Source organism: Cheilinus undulatus, linkage group 17, assembly GCF_018320785.1.
Source record: "Cheilinus undulatus linkage group 17, ASM1832078v1, whole genome shotgun sequence".
Classification (NCBI taxonomy): Eukaryota; Metazoa; Chordata; class Actinopteri; order Labriformes; family Labridae; genus Cheilinus; species Cheilinus undulatus.
Genome location: NC_054881.1, coordinates 9857298 through 9876372, shown reverse-complemented (window position 1 = coordinate 9876372; position 19075 = coordinate 9857298). Strand labels below are relative to the sequence as shown.

Below are 19075 nucleotides of genomic sequence, written 5' to 3'. Positions count from 1 at the left end.
CATATCTAATTTATTTATGTAGCTCAATAATCTTTGGCAAAAGCAACTCTATAAGCTACATATGTACGTTATTTATCTAGCTAAATTAGCTTTAGCTACATATGTAGATGTACAATATATGATGTTTATGTAGCGAAATTCATAGCTACATTCATAGCTATGTAAGCTACATCTCTATATTATTAATGTAGCTAAATTAGCTTAAGCTATCTAGCTAATGTAGCTAAAGCTAAGTTTAAAAGCAATTCCATAAGAAACATATCTAAATTCTCAATAGCTTCATAGTTAATGTAGCTAAAGCTGAGCTCAAAAGCAACTCTATAAGAAACACATCTATGTTATCTATGTAGCCAAATTAGCTTTAGCAAAATAGGAAACGTAGTTAAAGCTAAGCTCAAAAGCAACTCCATAAGATACATATCTAATTTATTTATGTAGCTCAATAATCTTTGGCAAAAGCAACTCTATAAGCTACATATGTACGTTATTTATGTAGCTAAATTAGCTTTAGCTACATTTGCTAGGGCTCATGTTGCTAAAGCTAACTTAGCTCTTTTGGCTTATTTAGTGATATTAATTATATAACTAGCATAGCTATGTTAGCTTCAACTAAAGCCAACAAAGCTAAAGTAAGCCATCATTCAAGTAACTACTTTTTAAACAGGTCTATACATAATTTAGTCCTGGATTGACCTCTGACCTTTTTCTCTATTCTATATATGAAATGTTTCTAAGTCTGTAATTTTTGCTTTTTGGTTATTTCAAGAATGTAACTGCTGGACTTTATTTATGAATAAAGCTGAATTAAAAAAATCTAAAACCAGAAATATGTTGTACTGGCAAATATAGCATTATTAAAATGTTCTGGAGGGGATATCAGTGCCAAGAGCCATCCATAGATTGGCATAAAGGTCAATTTTCAATCATAATTTAATCCATAAACATCAGTCTTATTGTTCCTATGATAACAATGCATGCGCTAATGGGATAGTCGGCAATCCAGCAGAGGGTAAGGGTGATCTTTCCCTCTTAAATCTTCTCGCACAATCAGAACAACCCTGATTTGAAATCCTACTTAATAAAAAACATTCAGCATACAGAATCAGAAATTCAGTTGTGCAGGGGAAACAGAGGACAGCAGAGTAAGGAGGAAGCACAACAAACACAGCCATGGCAGCATCAATTAACAGAGCACACAAGCAAGCAGCTTGTTAATTGTAACAATATGAGTTTGAATACATGACTTAAAAATACCAAAATGACTGGACTGACATTACTACCACAATGATGGATGTAGCAGGTAGCTAACAGCTAGCCACATTAAGCTACTTAACTCTAAAGTCATGTTTGACTGAGCAGTTTTGAGAGTGGAGACTGCTAGTATGTGAATGAATCTGTCAGTGTGTGGTGCGCCGTGTTGGCCATCTTGTTGCAAACCCACCACACATTTAAAAACAACAACAAAAAAAACCCATTTAAATCTGTCATAATTTGCCAGCATGTGTGGGCTCGTCCACAGTTTGAAAATTCACTGTGATTAAAAATCTTTCAGTGTGCCAGGCTTTAGTTGCTTTGCACACAAGTCCACCTGGAAAAAAGCCAGGCATGATTTATTATTTTGGGGTGGCCCCACAGATTTGAAGGTTGGTCCCGGCTGATCCTGGACGTGTCCTCGGCTCGTTAAGAATGAATGTACTAAATATAATCGCACAAGAATGCCAGAAATCCTCATGGAGGATGAGGAAGTAGACAGTTTATAGAGGCAGAAATAGAAGAGTGGCCAAAATGTGTCAATGTAACTCTGATTTCAGCTCCAGAGACTCAAACTGAAGCTCCCCACTGCCTTAAATCGCTCGCACCACCAGTTTAACCATAACTGCAAATAGAAACGGCATTAACTCAACAGTATGGCTCTGCTCTTTATTATACTCCCCGCTGTAATGATGCATATACACCGCTACATTGCAAACAATTCCCCATAGTCGTGAGGCTTAATTTAGAAATGGAGACCCTGCAGGGCGCTTGCCAACACTGAGCAGGTGGCGGTGTAGGTGGAGGCTCTGACAATAACAGCGGGAAGAGAAGCAACAAAACATATGTCAGCCTACACGGGGAAAATGCACACGAAGGGATGTTTTCAGCCAGAACTTCCATCATTTCTAACTTTCTTTGCACCAACAATAACTTTCACAAGCACGTTATTTTTGAGACACAGCTGAGGTCAAACAAATGTGTAAGTATTCATGGGGCTTGTTGTTTATTTCAGGCATTTTTATGTGACAAAGTTAGAGGTTAGAGAGAAAATATACAAGGAGGAATAAAAAAGTTTTTGGATCTCGTAACATTTATTGCTGCAGAGTTGGAGGATAACAGAGAATGAAGGAGGAGTGTGTCAGAGGGATAAGAACAAAACGAGCAGAAATGAAATCAATCCAGTCTGGACGAGGAGAAGACGAGCAGAGGAAGAGATTAGGAGGACAAGAGGGGGGAAGGAGAGGTGCAGAGGTGATTTATGTGGCCTGTGTCGGGGATAATCGAAAGGTGAAAGGATATAGCTGAAGGGGGATAAAGAGAGAAGGAAAGAGCAGAAAGAAACAGAGGAAGAGGGAGAGGATGAGTGAGGACGAAGGCTTCTTTGTTTGGCATTTTTAAGGCCTTGTTGATCAGTGATAATGGAGTTTGATCTTGGATTCTGGCCACAGGGGCTCTTGTCTCTGCCGGAGACGGTTCCCTGAGTCTGTGACTTTATAATGTTTGAGCTGCTGGTTGATTAAATGCCTCGACTGAGGAGTGGTTTTATCCAGAGGAAAGTCACAAGATCAATATCAGACTTCCTTAAAACATGTAAAGAGAGATCAACGAGGAGACACACAATAGTTTGTGATAAAATTAATAAATTCATATGATGATATCAAATGGCTTTGTGTAATATCATATCTTATCGTATCATAACATAGAGGTTCTCAGCAGTCACATGACTTTGATGATGCACAAATGTCCGTTGGGGGCCAAAACAACAATGGTGGATTACAGGATTGTGTCCGTGCTGCAGAAGCTACTGAGCTTGTTATGGCTTTTACAGCAAAATCTGATGCTCCTTTACCACCACCGCAAAATGCATACACATACACATATGATCTTAAATCCAACATGGAGAACAACCAAAAGGACAACTAGAAGAAAGTTTGTGTCAGCCTTCTGTGATCTTCTTCTCTCTTTTGGTGCATTTCCATGGCAGCAGTACAGCGCCACGTACAGGCTTGGCATATGCACTACAGCGTTTTCAGTCATTTTCAGTGGTTTCATGCTCATGCAGATATTTTATGAAATGATTCTATCTTTACGGGAAACTTTTTCAAAATGAAACAACAATACATTGTTTTTGTCTGTGTGCTGATGAAGCCTTACTCACTCCTACAGAGCTCCAGGTGTCCAGTCAGATGAAGAGAGACAAGAGCCTTGGAGAGTCTTGTTCTGAGCTCAAAGGCTAGCTGAGTCCCTTTAACACACTAAAGAATTCCTCATTTGTCACAAGTGTGCTTTTAATGGAAACAATGATGCGCTATCAACCTAATAAGCCTTGCAAGGCAAGCAAGCAAGCAAGGTAGGCCTGTTCAACAAAACAGCTTTTCTATGTTAGCTGCGGTAGCTAGCTCCTGTTTGAGTGTCAGTTTCCTTTCCTCAGCTTTTAAAAAGACAAACTGTTACGAGATGAAGAGCTGTTTGGGAATCAAACAACCAAACAACTGAGCTGACCTGGATGATCTGGATCTCCTAAAGTCAAAGGGAGGAAGGTTGGACGGAAACTAGCTGAAGGAAAAGGGGCATGGTCGCAGTTTCAGTATTTCAATGATTTTGGGACGCAGAGTAGCCTGACAATAAAGAATATTTTTGCACACTTTGAACACTTGGCATAGTTGTAAAATGCCATAAACATGGCCTTTTTGTCAGCATTTCTCTATGCATATATCACTATTTCTATTCTCCACAACTACTTGGTGTCATCTGCAAAGATGTGTCTATCATGTTGTGTCATTTAGTATTGTAAAATTTAAATTATTACATCCTAACACTCAAATCACATATTATCATGTTGTTATGATTGTGCTGATATGGTATAGACTGGCACTATTGTATTGTAGCCACAGAATCTACTTGTCAACAGGCAAGGCATGCTATTGCTCAAGTTTGCTAAGGCAACAGAGACCCTCTAAGGCAGGGGTCATCAACTTCATTTTCACTTGGGCCTCTTCCTGGCCGACGCTGTGGGAGCGGGACATTGATATAAACTGATATCAAATCGATATTTTTGTCTATTCAACACCTAATTATCAAAACAGTTCCTTCTAAGATTAATGGAACTTTAAGCCTTTAATAGTGAGATCTGTCCCTGTCGCCTATACTGCAGCCAGCCACCAGGGGGGCGATTGAGATATGTCAGCTACATATTTCTAGAGTCTTCTTGATCACTGCGTTTGATGCTAATATGCTGTGTCGTGATTGGCCAAAAACATGCAGGAAACAGATCTGTGCACTCTAAAAGAGCCTTAAGTGGAAAATTGATGCAAAAAAACCCTCAATTTTAATCAAGACAACAAAACGTGTTTACCGTGCAAGGTTATACTAGTGAGTACTAGTGCTTCATTTCTGATAAGCCACTAAGTTGAAGGTTTCATTGAAACTTCAAGAAAGAAAGCGAAACAATATTGTGCCATATTTTGCCCTCTCAAATGGTCTGAGTTAAATAATCCTCTGGGGGCCGGATGGGACACCATGGGAGGCCTGATGTGGCCCCCGGACCTCCAGTTGATGAACACTGCTTTACACTAAGTGTAGCGTACATTATTCCTGTTAGTAAAAAAATTATAAAGTTGTCTATTCAAAGTAGCCATCAGAAAATGAAGAGGAGCAATACATCTTAGAGAAAAGGAAGAAAAAAAGACAAAGAGGGTTTTTAATGTTCTTTATTTTATATTTAGAAATAATACTCAAACATTGGCAATAAGGAAATAATCATTTTTTAATAGTCAGATTATCTTTAGGATGATGGTGTTGAGCACTGGTTATACTGATCACACTGTATCATGTCGTGTCATGTGCATTTCTACTGTCTAATATATTAAAATATTTAATAGGAAAGGGAACTCTAACTGAGCACTGGAATCCCCTCTAATCTTGGCTAAAATCCTGCTTTTTAAATTAAATTAATTCCCTAATCCACCATTCAGCAAAAGGCAGCTGGACTGAACGTGACCTGATTAGGTTCATGAGGTCAAACATCGCTGCGACCTCAGAGCCTTTTCTTGTTAATCAATTTGTCAGCAACGCCTGGAGGGATTATTTTACAACTAGCTTATTATCAGGAATGCTCCATGAGTGTTCATTTCAAAGACAATTAAACACAAATACAGATTTGTTTTAATAAAAGGTAATTCATTCAAAAAGGCTAAACACGGGGCCGCGGAGTCTGCAAGTCAGACTTTGGTGCATGCCGTTGCATAAAAAAAACATTTAAATAGAAAAAGTTTATCAGTTAAACCTTTATTTTTGGAGGTAATGGCCTTTTGCTCCATATAACCTACCTAACTGAATGGTTACAAATTTTCTTAGGGCAGTAGTTCCCAGGCTTTTTTCCTTAGGGCCCCCCTGCTATATCTAAAAAACCCCTCCTAAGCCTCCCAGAGCCCACCTGGAAAAATCAAACATGAATTTTAATTGTTTTTAAAAGCTGTTTAATAAAGAGATTTTTTTTTTTACTTTAAAAGTTGTAAATGTACATGAACAAAAATTTTGATTATTAATTTAAAACTCCAACCAAATTTTCAGTTTGATTTCTTGTTAATTTTTGACATTGCACTGTTATAAATGTACAATTTTTGTAATGTCAAAATTTAAGACTTTTTTCAAACTTGGAATTTTGAAGTTTTCCCATAAATGTCTGACTTTTTAAACTCTGAAATGTAAGTTTTTTTTTTAGAAATACATGAATTATAATCTTAAAAATTCATATTTAAAAAAAATGCTTCTTGATAATTAGTAAGATTCTCTTTGTTCATCTTTAGGTTGGCCCTTATATGCCATCATATATATATTTTCTTATTGTGATTTTTAAACAAATATATACATTTATTGATCAAATTTTAAAGATTTATTTTTGGGCATTTTTGTGCCTGTGTTTGATAGAGAAGACAATGGATAGAGTCAGAAACAGGGAGGAGATCAGGGGAGAGACATGCGGTAAAGGGCCTCAGCTCGGCCGTCTGCGTACATGGGGCGTGCCTTTAACCACGAGGCCACCTGCACCCCTATACAACTAACTTTGACTTCCCGCACACACCCAGGGTGCCTGGACCCCTGGCTGGAAAACACTGTCTTAGGGACTATTTTTGGGGGGTTTGAAGAAAACAGAAAGCAGCTGGCACACTGCAGTGTCCAAATATTAATTTCACCAAAGTGACGTCTCAAGCCCTGCTGCTCTTCTTCAGACCAGTCTGAGCCTATAAATATGTGGACATCTGAGCGCTGCAGGGAGCAAGTCCTGTTCTCTTCCTTCATTTTATCATGTTCTTCTCTTTAACATGCTTGGTTTGGATGTGATTAATGCATCCATCTTCCTTTTTACTCTTTTTTTGGGCTTGTAGATAAATGTTCAAAAACTGTGGCACCAAAATGCCAAATTATAGATATGTTTTCCTTTACTTGTCAGTATCAAGGCAACAAAAAGGCCTTAAAATTGTGCATGCAGTGTCAAGAGCCCATAAGATCTCTGCTTTATGTTCCATTACTGGTCTGAAGTAGTTAAGGACTACGTTTGGACTCAGCTCCCATCTTGAAGCTCTCTGCACTGATATATCTGCGTCTCTTCGACTCTCATCACAAACTTTATTCATGTGAGCGAGTGTGAGAGCGCCGGCCAAGGCTCATAATTGAGGTCAATTGATTAGACGCCAGTGTTTTAACACATTTTTTCTGCAGGACGCAGTGGTGTGTGGGTAATAGGTTCCGCCGCAGTGCTCTTTGCATTGACTGGTGGACAAAGGCCACAGTGCTGAGTGAGTGTGTGTGCGTGTGTGTCTGAGTGTGTGTGTCACTTTGTCTCTTTCCAACAGATCAACTCAGAGAAAATAGAACTGTGTATCCTTGATTTGTACTGTATGTGTTTGTGTTGTTATTGTGTGATCTGAGCCCCTGTTTCTATATGCTTTCTGCGCTTTTGTTCAAGGACACACCTGTGCTTTAAAACTTCACGGCTTAACATCCAAGGACAGTGCATGCATGTGTGATTGTGGTAGTTTTTTCTTTTTTCTGTAGTATTTTTGTGTTTTTCTGTAGTATGAAAAATCTTACATTTGGATGTATAAAACCATGCATCCCTGGTTGTGTATTTGTTGCTTTTTTTAACATTCCCTTCCGCTGTCGTGTCCATGCACAAACATTAGCTTTATAATTCTACAGCATTTAGCAAGGAAAGAGCATGCATGTGTGTTTGCATGTTTGCATTTGTGTGTCATTTTGCCTCCTTATGACTATATAAATGCATTTTCAGGAAAAAAAAAAAACAATTTGACACCTTGGTTTTTATATGTGGTGCATGTAGATGCTGCAATGTGAGATATGCAGTGCTTTAGACTGCATGCATGTGTGTTTGTGTTTGTGCATCTTCATGTGTGTCAGTTTTTCTTTTTCTGAGTAACGGGACAATGGCATATATAAGGAAAAAGTCTGCAGTGTGAGATGTGAGCTGCTGCATGAATTTCTGAACACAGGGGCACAGTTTGTGGCAGTTTTCCTCTCTCTCTTTTTTGTGTAAAGGAATTTGTAAATTCTTAAAAATTTGAATGTGCATCTTTGGTTTTATGTGGGCTATGTCTGTGTTTTAGCGAGAAATATCACTCAGTGTTTATTCATAGAGTGTCGAATTATCTCTGTTATTTCAAGATAGTTTATTAAGATGACAGGTCAAGACCACGTAACTGATTCCTTTATTTGTGAGGATTTTAGTTTGATTCCCCATAAACTCAGCACTGAGCAAGAACTAGCATGGTTTGTATTGCAAGGGAAAACTTGCAAGGAAAGATAGAAGAGGGAGATGCAGAAAGAAGATGGAGATGCAGAAAGATAGAAGAGGGAGATGCAGAAAGACAGGAGGATGCAGAAAGACAAGGGTGATGTGGAAAGATAGAAGAGGGAGATGCAAAAAGAAAGTGAAGATGCAGAAAAAAGACGGTGATACAGAAAGATAGAAGAGGGAGATGCAAAGAGAGAGGAGGATGCAAATAGACAAGGGTGATGTGGAAAGATAGAAGATGGAAATGCAGAAAGATAGAAGTGAGAGATGCAGAAAGGAAGGAGGATGCAGAGAGATGAGGGAGGTGCAGAAAGAAAAAAGCGGGTGATGTGGAAAGAGAGAAAGGGAGATGAAGCAAAAGAGAAGAAAGAGATGCAGAAAGGACCAAGAGGGGGATGCAGAGAGAGGAGGAACAAGCAGAAAGAAGAGGAAGATGCAAAAAGAAAGAAGGGAGATGCAGAAAGCAAGAGAGAGATGCACATAGAAGAAATTCAGAAAAAAGAAAGCTGAAATGCGGAAAGAAAAGACTGAAAATGAGAGAAGAGGGAGATCCAGAAAAAAGACAGGAATGCAGAAAGAAAGAAGATGCAGAAGAAAATAACTTTTTCTCTCTGTATTCCTTTTAACAACTGTGTTCATGCAAATACTTCAAACGCACAAGATCTGAATTCCACCTCCAGAGAGCTCTCAATCAAAACAGTGACAAAAGATGATGAGTAGTTTCCTAGCTCCACTCAGCTCCTCTGTTCTTCTCGTGTTGAATTGAGGACTGTTCAGTGAGAAGTGCATGGTGCATTTACTAAACAGTAGAAAAAGTCCTTTATTGGAAATACCAAGCCGTTAGCAGAGCTGAACAGTCTACACTGCTTGAAAAAGCCTTGTGGGGCAACATGCAATAGGAGGAGAGCATGCAGCCCATGGCAGAGAATACTCACAGTCAGTGGTGAATAAGCAGCACAGAACTGAATGATGTACAGCAACAGAGCTGCAGTTTGTAGTAGCAGCTCATGCATCCTTCTTTAACATTTTTACGGAGCATACAGTGTTTCCTATAAAGATAACGCATCTATTATGGCTGCCACAATGACAAGACATCCTGTTACAATGATAAAAATGAGGGATTTCTCTGGCTTTGAAAACTTTTTGATATTTTAGATAATGTTAAGTACTCAACTAAAGATGTTTAAAACCTGAAGTAGTCATTTTTGGATTAATTTCAGTGCAAAAATGTGTCGTATTGTACCTTTAGACATGGTGACTGTGTTTGTCGCAGTGTTAGATTTAGGCTGCCGTATCCCGTATGAATTTGTGTGCTCCGCCGTGCTCCTCCACATACCTCTGCTCCATAATTTCACAGCTCTGAACGCAAACCAAGGACAGTGCATGCGTATGTGTGTGTGTCTGAGGCGTGCTCACTTACTGTAGAGTAGGAACATAAATCTTGCTGAGTATCTGAATCAGTCAGCCGTCCCCTCCAGTCCATTAAAGCTATAATCCCCCTAATGAGGTTTGTACTGGTACAGGCTGGAGCAGCCCCGCAGGCTGCTCTCACACACTTCTCTGCCCATGATAGCGTACTTTCTGTGATTCACTTAGCCCCTTCTATGAATGAAATTTAGACTGTTTGGCCGCATAACTCGCTCATAAATGCTCCGCCACATGTTGTTACTCAAAGCTTGGTGATGAATGGTGAGCTGGGCTTGTGTTAGAAATGTATCGAGTGTAATTTTGACACACAACATAGAGACTGTGTCACATTTCCATTTCATGGGATATATGTCACATCCATGTGGGCAGCCTGTCATTGTCTGTGTTTGGCGAGGGCAGAAGCTTCGAAGAAAACCTCAGATGATGATTGGATGACATCTCTGCCTGTCTCATTCATTATGGCCCAATCAGCGCAATGAAGTTGTGATTGGCCAATTAGATAAAAATCCGTAGACATCTATTTTACGTTGACTTTTTTGTTTTGGTTTTGGTTTTCTTTGTCATAAAATCCAGATTAAATTGACTATAGATAGTTTATAGCAGTGGTTCTCAAATGGTGTGGTAAGGTACACTAGTGTGCCTTGAGGCAAGTCAAGATGTGCTTTGGGGATCTGGCTGGGCCCCTGAAAAAAAACCCAGAGAGTGGGCCCTCCCCAGCTGTGATTTATTGATGATTTCTGTGTATGTGTGTCTGGTCGGTAGCATTGGTGTTAGCATCCCGGCTAAGAGTTACTTCATTTGGCAAGCTATTATTGAGTTGAAATTTTTTTCTACCTATTTTGCCACTTATTTTTGACAACTTATTTTTTTGCAATTTTGCAACTTTTGAAATACTTTTTTCCACATTTAACCCATTTTTTCTACCTTTTTGCTGGTTTTTACCTACTTTTGCCATTATTTGGACATTTCTTGCCAGTTTTTTAATCACTTTTAACCCCTTTTTTACCACCATTTAGCAACTTTGACCCTTTTTGCCACTTTTCTGCCACTTGTAACCTATTTTTCCACCTTTTTGACACTTATAACCCATTTTTGCCATCTTCTTGCCAATTTCCCCTCACTTTGTTTGGCCCGTTATTTTTTTTTTTTTGCCCAATTTTGCCTATTTTTAAAATCACTTTTCCCCCATTTTTACCACCTTTTTACGACATTTTACCCTTTTGGACACTTGTATCCCATTTTTTGCCCACTTTTGGACACTTTCCACATGTTTTTGCCACTTTTAAGCCATTTTTAAAAAACTTTTTAAATACTTTTGCCACATTCAACCCATTTTGCTACCTTTTTGCTGGTTTTTGCCTACTTTTGCTATTATTTGGACATTTCTTGCCAATTTTTAATCACTTTTAACCCCTTTTTACCACCTTTTAGCGACTTAAACCCTTTTCGCCACTTTTCTGCCACTTGTAACCTATTTTGACACCTTTTTGACACTTTCAACCCATTTTTGCCACCAATTTCCCCTCACTTTGTTTGGCCACTTTTTTTCCAGATTTTGCCCATTTTTTAAATCTCTTTTAACCCATTTTTACCCCCTTTTACAACATTTAACCCTATTTGGCCACTTGTAACCCATTTGTTGGCCCCTTATGCCATTTGTTACCCATTTTTTACTCTATCTTGTCACCTTTTGCCCAATCTTATCATGTTTTTCATCACTTTTAGCCAATTTTTGCCACCTTTTGCCCACTTTTGCCACCCCCAGTTGGCCCTTTACCCTTCCTTATGGGCCACATTGACTGTTACATTATTTAAAGTCTGTTTTGGATTGATATGAATATGGTGTGCCTTGAGATTTTGGCTTAACCTTAGGTGTGCGTTGGGTGAAAAAAAGTTTAAAAACCACTGATTTATAGGATAAATAAAAGGGTAAAACATCCAAGGGGGTGAACACTTTAGCCTTTACTAGATAGGTACAGCTGAATAGAGACTGGAAATATGGGACCATGTGGGGTTGACATGCACCAAACATTCACCCGGATCAGGATCTAAACCTGTGACCAGTCCAGTCAGGACTATAGCCTCTGTTTATGGGCACCTGCCCTACTATTTGAGCTGAACCGGTACCCAGATATGCTCTATTCTAAATATTTCAAAACTCATTTATTCTTGAAACATTTCATCAATTTTATGCATGACATGGAGAGATAACAGCTAAAGCTTCCTAGGGTGTCCTGCCTTTTTTTCAATCATAATGAGACTCCAGGGACTCATTTAGAGTGGCTGTATTGTTATGGAGATCACCCACAGAGCCATTGTTTATTTTATTAGTGACATCTGTGCTGTGTTTAAACACAGTGTCACAAAGACGCAGTGAAAAAGGTTAAATAAAGTCAGAAATCTTCCCTTAGATTTTAACATTTCAAAATGCAGACTTCTCAGATAAAGTGCCTGTTTTAAGATTTCATAATATGATGTTTTATACAGTAATACATGCAGCTTCCATTTCAATGAAATACCAAATAATTCAAAACATATCTGGCTGTTAGAAGCTTGCAACACAGAGAGCAATCCCTTGAAAAAATCCCTCCAGAGTTTGATTTTCTTTCTTTGCCTGCTCTGAAATCCTGTAAAAACAGGCGAGTCTTTGGGAGGCAGAAATCTCCAGTGATATTCCTGACTTTAAAAGTTTAAAAGGATTCATAAAAGATAGTTTATCTTACACAAAGAAGCTCATTCAGATGTGTTGATTCTGATGTTGTTTGACCGACTGCCTCTGACCTTTATAAATAATACTTGATATGCCGATCTCTGCGGATCTAAACCTTCAACACAATGCCTGTCTCTTTGTGTCGCTCTCCATGGTGCTGAAAAGTTCAAACTTTAGATCTTTATCTCTAAACTAAGCAGACACATCAAGTGTTGAGAAATGAGGCCAATACAGAAGGGATGAAACTGAAGTGCTTGAGTGTCCACCTGAGGCTGACTAAGAAGGGAATCCCAATTAGATGACATTCCTGCAACAGGCTGGTTTGAACAACAGTGGTCATCTCTTTAGCTCATTTTATTGTTGGTACAGAAAACTCTGCATGTTTTAATAGCACATGACCTATTGATCGTGTTTGATTAAGACTTAAAGCTGGGTTAGGGTCCCAAAAATGGGCTGCAGCTCATTTGACGGACAGGTGTGTGTATTTTTGCTCCTCTAAAGCCCGCCTCCTCGCTGGCATTTATCATTGCTAGGTCATAAAGGCTAAATTTTGGTAGGTTTCGAATAGCTTCAGTTGTATAAAAAGTAACTTAACCCTCAGAGTGTCAGGCGTTCATCTACTCTGGAATTTAAAACAATGCCATTAAAATGTGATGGAAAGGACTGGGAGAGTGGGGAAATTAGACACGCCCACCCTGCTCCCTACTGTCCCTTATCAGCCACAACAGACTGTATGCTGCTTTTTAGACTTATTAAGAGCTACGTAAGTGTGAAACAATGACACGTTATCTCATAGAAGACAGAAGTTCATGTTATAAATCTCATTTTAAGGATAACATGGTTTATTTATTATTGCTGCCAACAGTACTACACTTCCCACGACCCTATAGTGTAATAGCTACATCCCTGATTGGCTGAACTCGCCTTTAAGTGCAACACTGCCGCTAAAAGCAAATTTAACGGTTGTTTTTCAGCAAAAGGCAGGTTGAATTGGGTAACAAATATATGTTGATGATATATGGTCATGTTGAACAGAGGTTCCCAACCTTTTTTTCTTGGGGCTCCGCCTACTCGTATCTAAAAAAAGACTCCCCCAGGACCAACCTGGAAAAATTAAACATCAATTTTAATTGTTTTCACTGACAGAATAGCACACACAGCATAATAGGCCTACATTTATTCTTTTTGGCAAAAGATATGTGTAAACTATCCATTATTAGGACTGTGTATTGGGGCCATGATAGAAAAAAAATAATAATGAAAGAGGAGCTATTTATTTTCAAGAAAAAAGACTTTTCAATCATATTGTCAGGTCTTTAAAGGTCTTTATTCTTTTCTTTAAAAGTTGTAAATGTTCGTGAACCAAAACTAGATTCTTTGAGACTATACTCAAAAAATCCAAACTCTGTTTTCAGTTTGGTTTATTGTGATTTTTTGATATTACACTGTAAATTTACAATTTTTATGATGTCAAAATTTAAGACTTTTTTAAACTTGGATTTTTTTCTTTTTCTAGTAAATTTTTGACTTTTTAAACTCTGAAATTTTGAGTTCGCTTCTTTTATAGATATATGACTAGTCTTGAAAATTCATATTTTTCTCACAAAAACTGCAACTTTTTTTTTGCTTATGCATTAACAGATTAACAGATTTTTCCATCTTTAGGCTGCCACTAATATGCTATAATACATTTTGTTTTTTTTGTTTTTTTTGGGTTTTTTTTTTTTTTGGAAAAAATGTATACATCTAATTTTGACACACAACACCCCGAAGATGATTAGGGCCACTGAAAAAAATTTGCATTCGCTTTTTTTTTTTTTTTGGTCATGAAAAAAGTGCAGAGAAATGAATGCTGAATGCTGAATGCTTAGAAAAAGTCAGAATTCTGAAATTAAATCAGAAGACTTTTACCTCAGAATTTTGACTTTAATATCAGAATTACAAAAAAATAGTGTAAAAAAAGTGCATTAAAAAAAAAAGTGGCCCTAATCCTCTTCCGTACCCCTGGACCCCAGGTTGGGAAACACTGGTGTAGAATGAATTAGTTTTTATATTATCCACTTGATTCAAAGATAAACATGTTTTTTTAAAGCTAAACTAGGCTAACCAGAAGCTCATTCAAGTTATTTCCATAAATGTTGAACTACTCCTTTAATTTAGACGTAGTTCAGACTGGAGCTTTAGACCACACAGAATAAGAAACTATTTACTACTGACTGAAAAGCACCATAGAGTAAATCTACACCTAGTAGTGACAGAGTACGTCATCCCAAGTATTCAGCAACATCTCAGACATAACTGAGTTCAAGGATATTTCACTCTCAGAGAGAGAAATGCTGCCTTTTCTCATTTCTGCAGTAGTTAATAAGAAGATCCCAGAGAGAGAAGCACAGTGGGGAAACAGAGAGACAAAAGGAGAGAGAGATTAAAGACTTTGTGTCTGCAGATGCCAAACAGCGTGCTCCGACACTGGGGTATAAGCTGACCTGCAGGTTAATTAATTTCATAAGCTTGTAGCAGAGAGACATCATGAATGTTTGTCTGTGAGTTAAAACATAAAACCTGACTGAGAGCTAACCTTGAGGAGACAAAACAAGTTCATAAAAGTGAGCCGTGAATGATTTCTGTGTTTTTCCTTCATGTTTAATGTGCTTTCATGTAACTGGACTGAACTCTGCTCTGAAGCTTTATTTCTGATTTTATGTCTCTGTTTCTTTTCCAGGCTGGAGTTTCAGTATGGGCTCAGCCTACCAGTTCCACAGCTGGAGAGTGTTTGTGGTGGTGTGCGCGCTGCCGTGCGTGTCTGCTGTGGTCGCTCTCACTTTTATGCCTGAGAGCCCTCGCTTCTACCTGGAGGTGAGGGAGACGCAGAGCATTGTGGTGCTGCCAGCTCTATTATGACTGTTAATGACTGTGATAAGGAGAGATCAGAGGAAATATCACTACCTTTGTGGCAGAAAAACTGCACTGCCAGCAAATTTATCATCACAGATACACAAACAAAGCATCTTTATGCCAATGCAGAGGATTCAAACGGTATGGTAGAGGGAGTTAAATTTTCATTTGTATTCCAAGGCAATTTCTTTATCTCTTAACCCTAATCGGTCTCTCACACACACTGTGCTTATGTATTTATTCAAACAATGTATTCACTAATTTAATTTTTCTTCAATACAAGCATATTTATGTTAAACCCCACCTGGATCAATAATGAAGTGATTTAGAGGCTGAAAATTTTCCAACTGGACCTTAAATTTCATGCTGTTATTGTGGGGTCTACCTGGACCCCCAGTGCTTGTTTCAGTAGTTTTGATGAACCAGCTAAATAGCATAATTATAATATAATATAATAAATAGCAAATTATTATAGTAGCATTAACATGTGGCAGGACCCTTTACTTGGCTTGCTGTAGCGCAAAAAAATTGCGAAAGTAAAATAACGTAAACAATATCTCTCTCCAGTTTCTTTAAATAAAACCATAATAACCTGTAAAATCAGAATTTTCAAGAGGGGTCTCCCTGCAGACCATACATCTCTGGACGTCCCTCTCACAGACCATACATGAGAGACACAGTCTATGTCAGGACAGAAATACACTCTAAGGCCAGCCACACACTACAGGATTTTAAGCCCGATTTTAGGCAAGATTTGATCCCCGACAATTGTGGGGGCGTATAACGACTGGAGTCTCATCACAAACGATGTTTTGTCTGAGTAGTCTGCATGTGTGTGGTGTCAACACGATTCATTTACTGCTCCAAATCGCATCGTAGCCTCCTAGACCCTGAATCGTAAATATCAAACATGTTTGACCTTACGTGGTCATAAATATCGTGAATTGTAAATATCAAACATGTTTGATATTTATGATTCTAGTTTGTAGTGCTGCTGACGGAGCACCCACAACAACCAATGAGAGCGAGCACACCGGGTAGCATCATCAGACGTATCATACGTACCTTCACCGCTCACAACCATAAACACAACTGTACCTTAATTCCGGCCAGGATTTCATCCTGAGTCTTTCCCTTGTTTTATGATTTTTGCTGCACCTGTAATGCATGCCAGGACACTCTGTTGTGGAGAGACAGCAAGACGGTATTGACAGACATCTGTGTCTTTTTTTTCCCGAAGTCACGTGATCATGTGAGGTTGTAGGCAGGTCGACAGGTGTGTGGTCTACCGTGATCGGACAATCTGGCTGAGTCGTCTAGTGTGTCCTGGAAATTGTCCTGAAGTCTGTGGTCTCCCACGGTTTTAAAATCATTTCAGATTAAAAAGTTGTGTAGTATGTGGCCGACCTAAAACTTTTAAAATAAAATCAGTTTAAACTTTAGTTTGGGGTTAGGGTAAGGGTTGGGATACCAAAAGTTAAAACTTGACCTGCAAAACCTGATTAGAGGATGTTTTATAAGGCCGAGCAAACAGTCTGCTTAGAAGAAAAAAACTTGCAGCAGATGAAGCTACGTAGCTCCAGCATTTTTACACACTTACGTTATCTTTATAAGTTACACAGCTAATGGAGCTAAAGCCGAGCTCAGAAAGCTTTTCTTTGTAGCAACATTAACTTTAGTTAAAGCTAACACTGCAAAAGCTAATGTAGCTGCATAACTATGTGTATCATTTTAGGGGATTTTGAGAGTGTTGATCACTGCTTTTACTTACTTATATGTCCCTTTAGAGAGCATTTTGTTGTCTGGTTGTGACCAGCGTATATGATCAATAGTCTTGATCATGCTCATTAAAGTTAAAGTCCTTGTAAAGTGAAATTCAAACTTTGTGTCTAAACACACTAGATATGTTGGACTAAGGTTTCTGCAAACATGTGAAAACACTGAGATCTCTGTGTGTCTGAATTTTTGATTTAGACTGTTACAAAATTGTTCACCTCTTTCCTGGCTTGGTTTGATATGAGCAGGGCAAAATATGAGCCTGTGACATCACTGGTCTTGATGAGGAGTTAGCCCGCCCCCCTAATGCTTCAATTATATAAAATCACTGAGCAGTTCATCTCAAAACAGTCTGTTGTTAACTGATGTTACTGTCTTTATTGAAAGGTAACGTCCAGCTTCATGTTGTGTTTATGTTCATTGTAAGGTAAATTTCCCAAATCTATCAGCCACAGTGGCCTACGGGTCATTAGATGTATCATAACGGAGAGATTTGTACCAGAAAACAGTAAATTTAATCCCCAACTTCTCTCTGCTCTAGATCAGAGCCAGGCAGCTGCACTCTTATCAGAAGCAGTCTTTTTTTTTATCAGAGAGGATTGTATTTCTCATGAGTGGGCGTGGCTTCAGCTCATTTAACTGACACGCCCACACCAGTCGAGAGAAGCTTTTACTGCCTCATTTTTCATGATTTTGAAGCTTAATTTTATAAACTTGAGATGTTTTTCAAGACTTTAATTTGGCCTGGGGGTTCATAACAAAGTGGGCTATCATACAACAAACCTAAAACAGATTTTTTTTGTCACTTTACAGGGACTTTAACTAAGTATTAATTAAAAATCTAAAACTTAAATGTAACAACTATTTTAGTTAACCAAAACTACATAAAAACTAAGCTTTATAAAAAAAAAAAGAAAAAAAAATCTTTATTCTGTGTTTAAAAAACTAATCAGAATGAAATAAGATTAGGGACAAAATGTCCTTAGTTTTAGTCTTTGACAGCAGCAGACAGACTGGCATGCAGACACAAGCTTTTAAAGAGTAAAATGTCCTGATTTGATTGAAGAAGGCTTCACACAGTTTAATTCAAAGATCAACTCTGAATAAATTAAATGAAAAATAAAGAGTAGTCTGTTTGAATGTGCTTTGAGAAAATTTAAATAACAAACCAGCAAGAAAACTAATTATAACTAAACTGAAATTTAAAGCAAAAATTTAAAACTGAATGACAATAGAAACAGATGAAAAATCACTATTTAATCACAACTGTCTCTTCTGAATTGTCTTGAATGTCTTTAATATTCTTAGAAAAATAATCAAATATAAACTAAATATTCACCGCTGTATCTATGTCTTTCACTACTTTAGTAGGTTAATGCAGCTCTACAAGGCATTAGTTTTAAACAATTTAACTTGAAACATATTTTGTTCTTCTTCATGTACTTTTTGTGTGTAAATGAAAATAAATACAAACATAATTACTGAAAAACTTTCCCATTTTCAAGTTTTTTGCAGGATAAAAGTAGTAGAATAAATTTTCGGGCCTGGTGTATTGCAAAATGAAGCACTTGTAGCTGATTCAGCTCACTTTAAATTGAACCTCCTTTTTTGTGTTAGAAAAAAAGGCTGCAAAAAAAAAGAGCTGAAGTTAAAGCACACAGCAAAGTCTCTGATCCTAAAAAAATGCGCATTACACATAAAAGTACAATCAATATGTAAACTCAAGCCTGAGTAACATTATTATAAGAGTCTAAATTGTGGTTTAAATCCAGATGAAAGGTCAGTAGAGTTCACTCATTCCCGTCTCTTGAGGTTTAAGTGAATCTCCTGCCGTGTTTCCATTGACAGTACTGTGTAACCGTGTGTCTTATAGAACGGTAAACATGACGAGGCCTGGATGGTGCTCAAACAGATCCATGACACCAACATGAGAGCGCGCGGAGAGCCGGAGAGAGTCTTCACTGTGAGTACAAACCAAACACATCCTCTTCACTGCTGCAGAGCCCCGAGCAGCTGATGGACCAGTGTCTCCCCCTGCAGGTGAACAGGATCAAAATCCCCAAACAGCTGGACGAGCTGGTGGAGATGCAGAATGAGTCAGCCAACCCGGTTCTCAAGGTCCTCTTCAAGATCAAGGCCGAGCTCAGAGGAGTATGATGCTTTTTTATTTGTCCCAGTTTGATTTTTTAAGCTGTTGA

The 19075-nt window shown here is 38.2% G+C and overlaps 1 protein-coding gene across 1 annotated transcript in view; it reads left to right on the top strand.

Annotated features, from left to right (window-relative positions):
* LOC121524837 (synaptic vesicle glycoprotein 2C-like) overlaps nucleotides 1-19075 on the top strand; it is an 85577-nt gene that overhangs the window by 50699 nt on the left and 15803 nt on the right. Inside the window, exons 5-7 of the mRNA XM_041810352.1 lie at nucleotides 14929-15062; nucleotides 18751-18840; nucleotides 18918-19028. Coding sequence (XP_041666286.1) covers nucleotides 14929-15062; nucleotides 18751-18840; nucleotides 18918-19028 — 335 coding nt within the window. The remainder of the gene's footprint in view (nucleotides 1-14928; nucleotides 15063-18750; nucleotides 18841-18917; nucleotides 19029-19075) is intronic.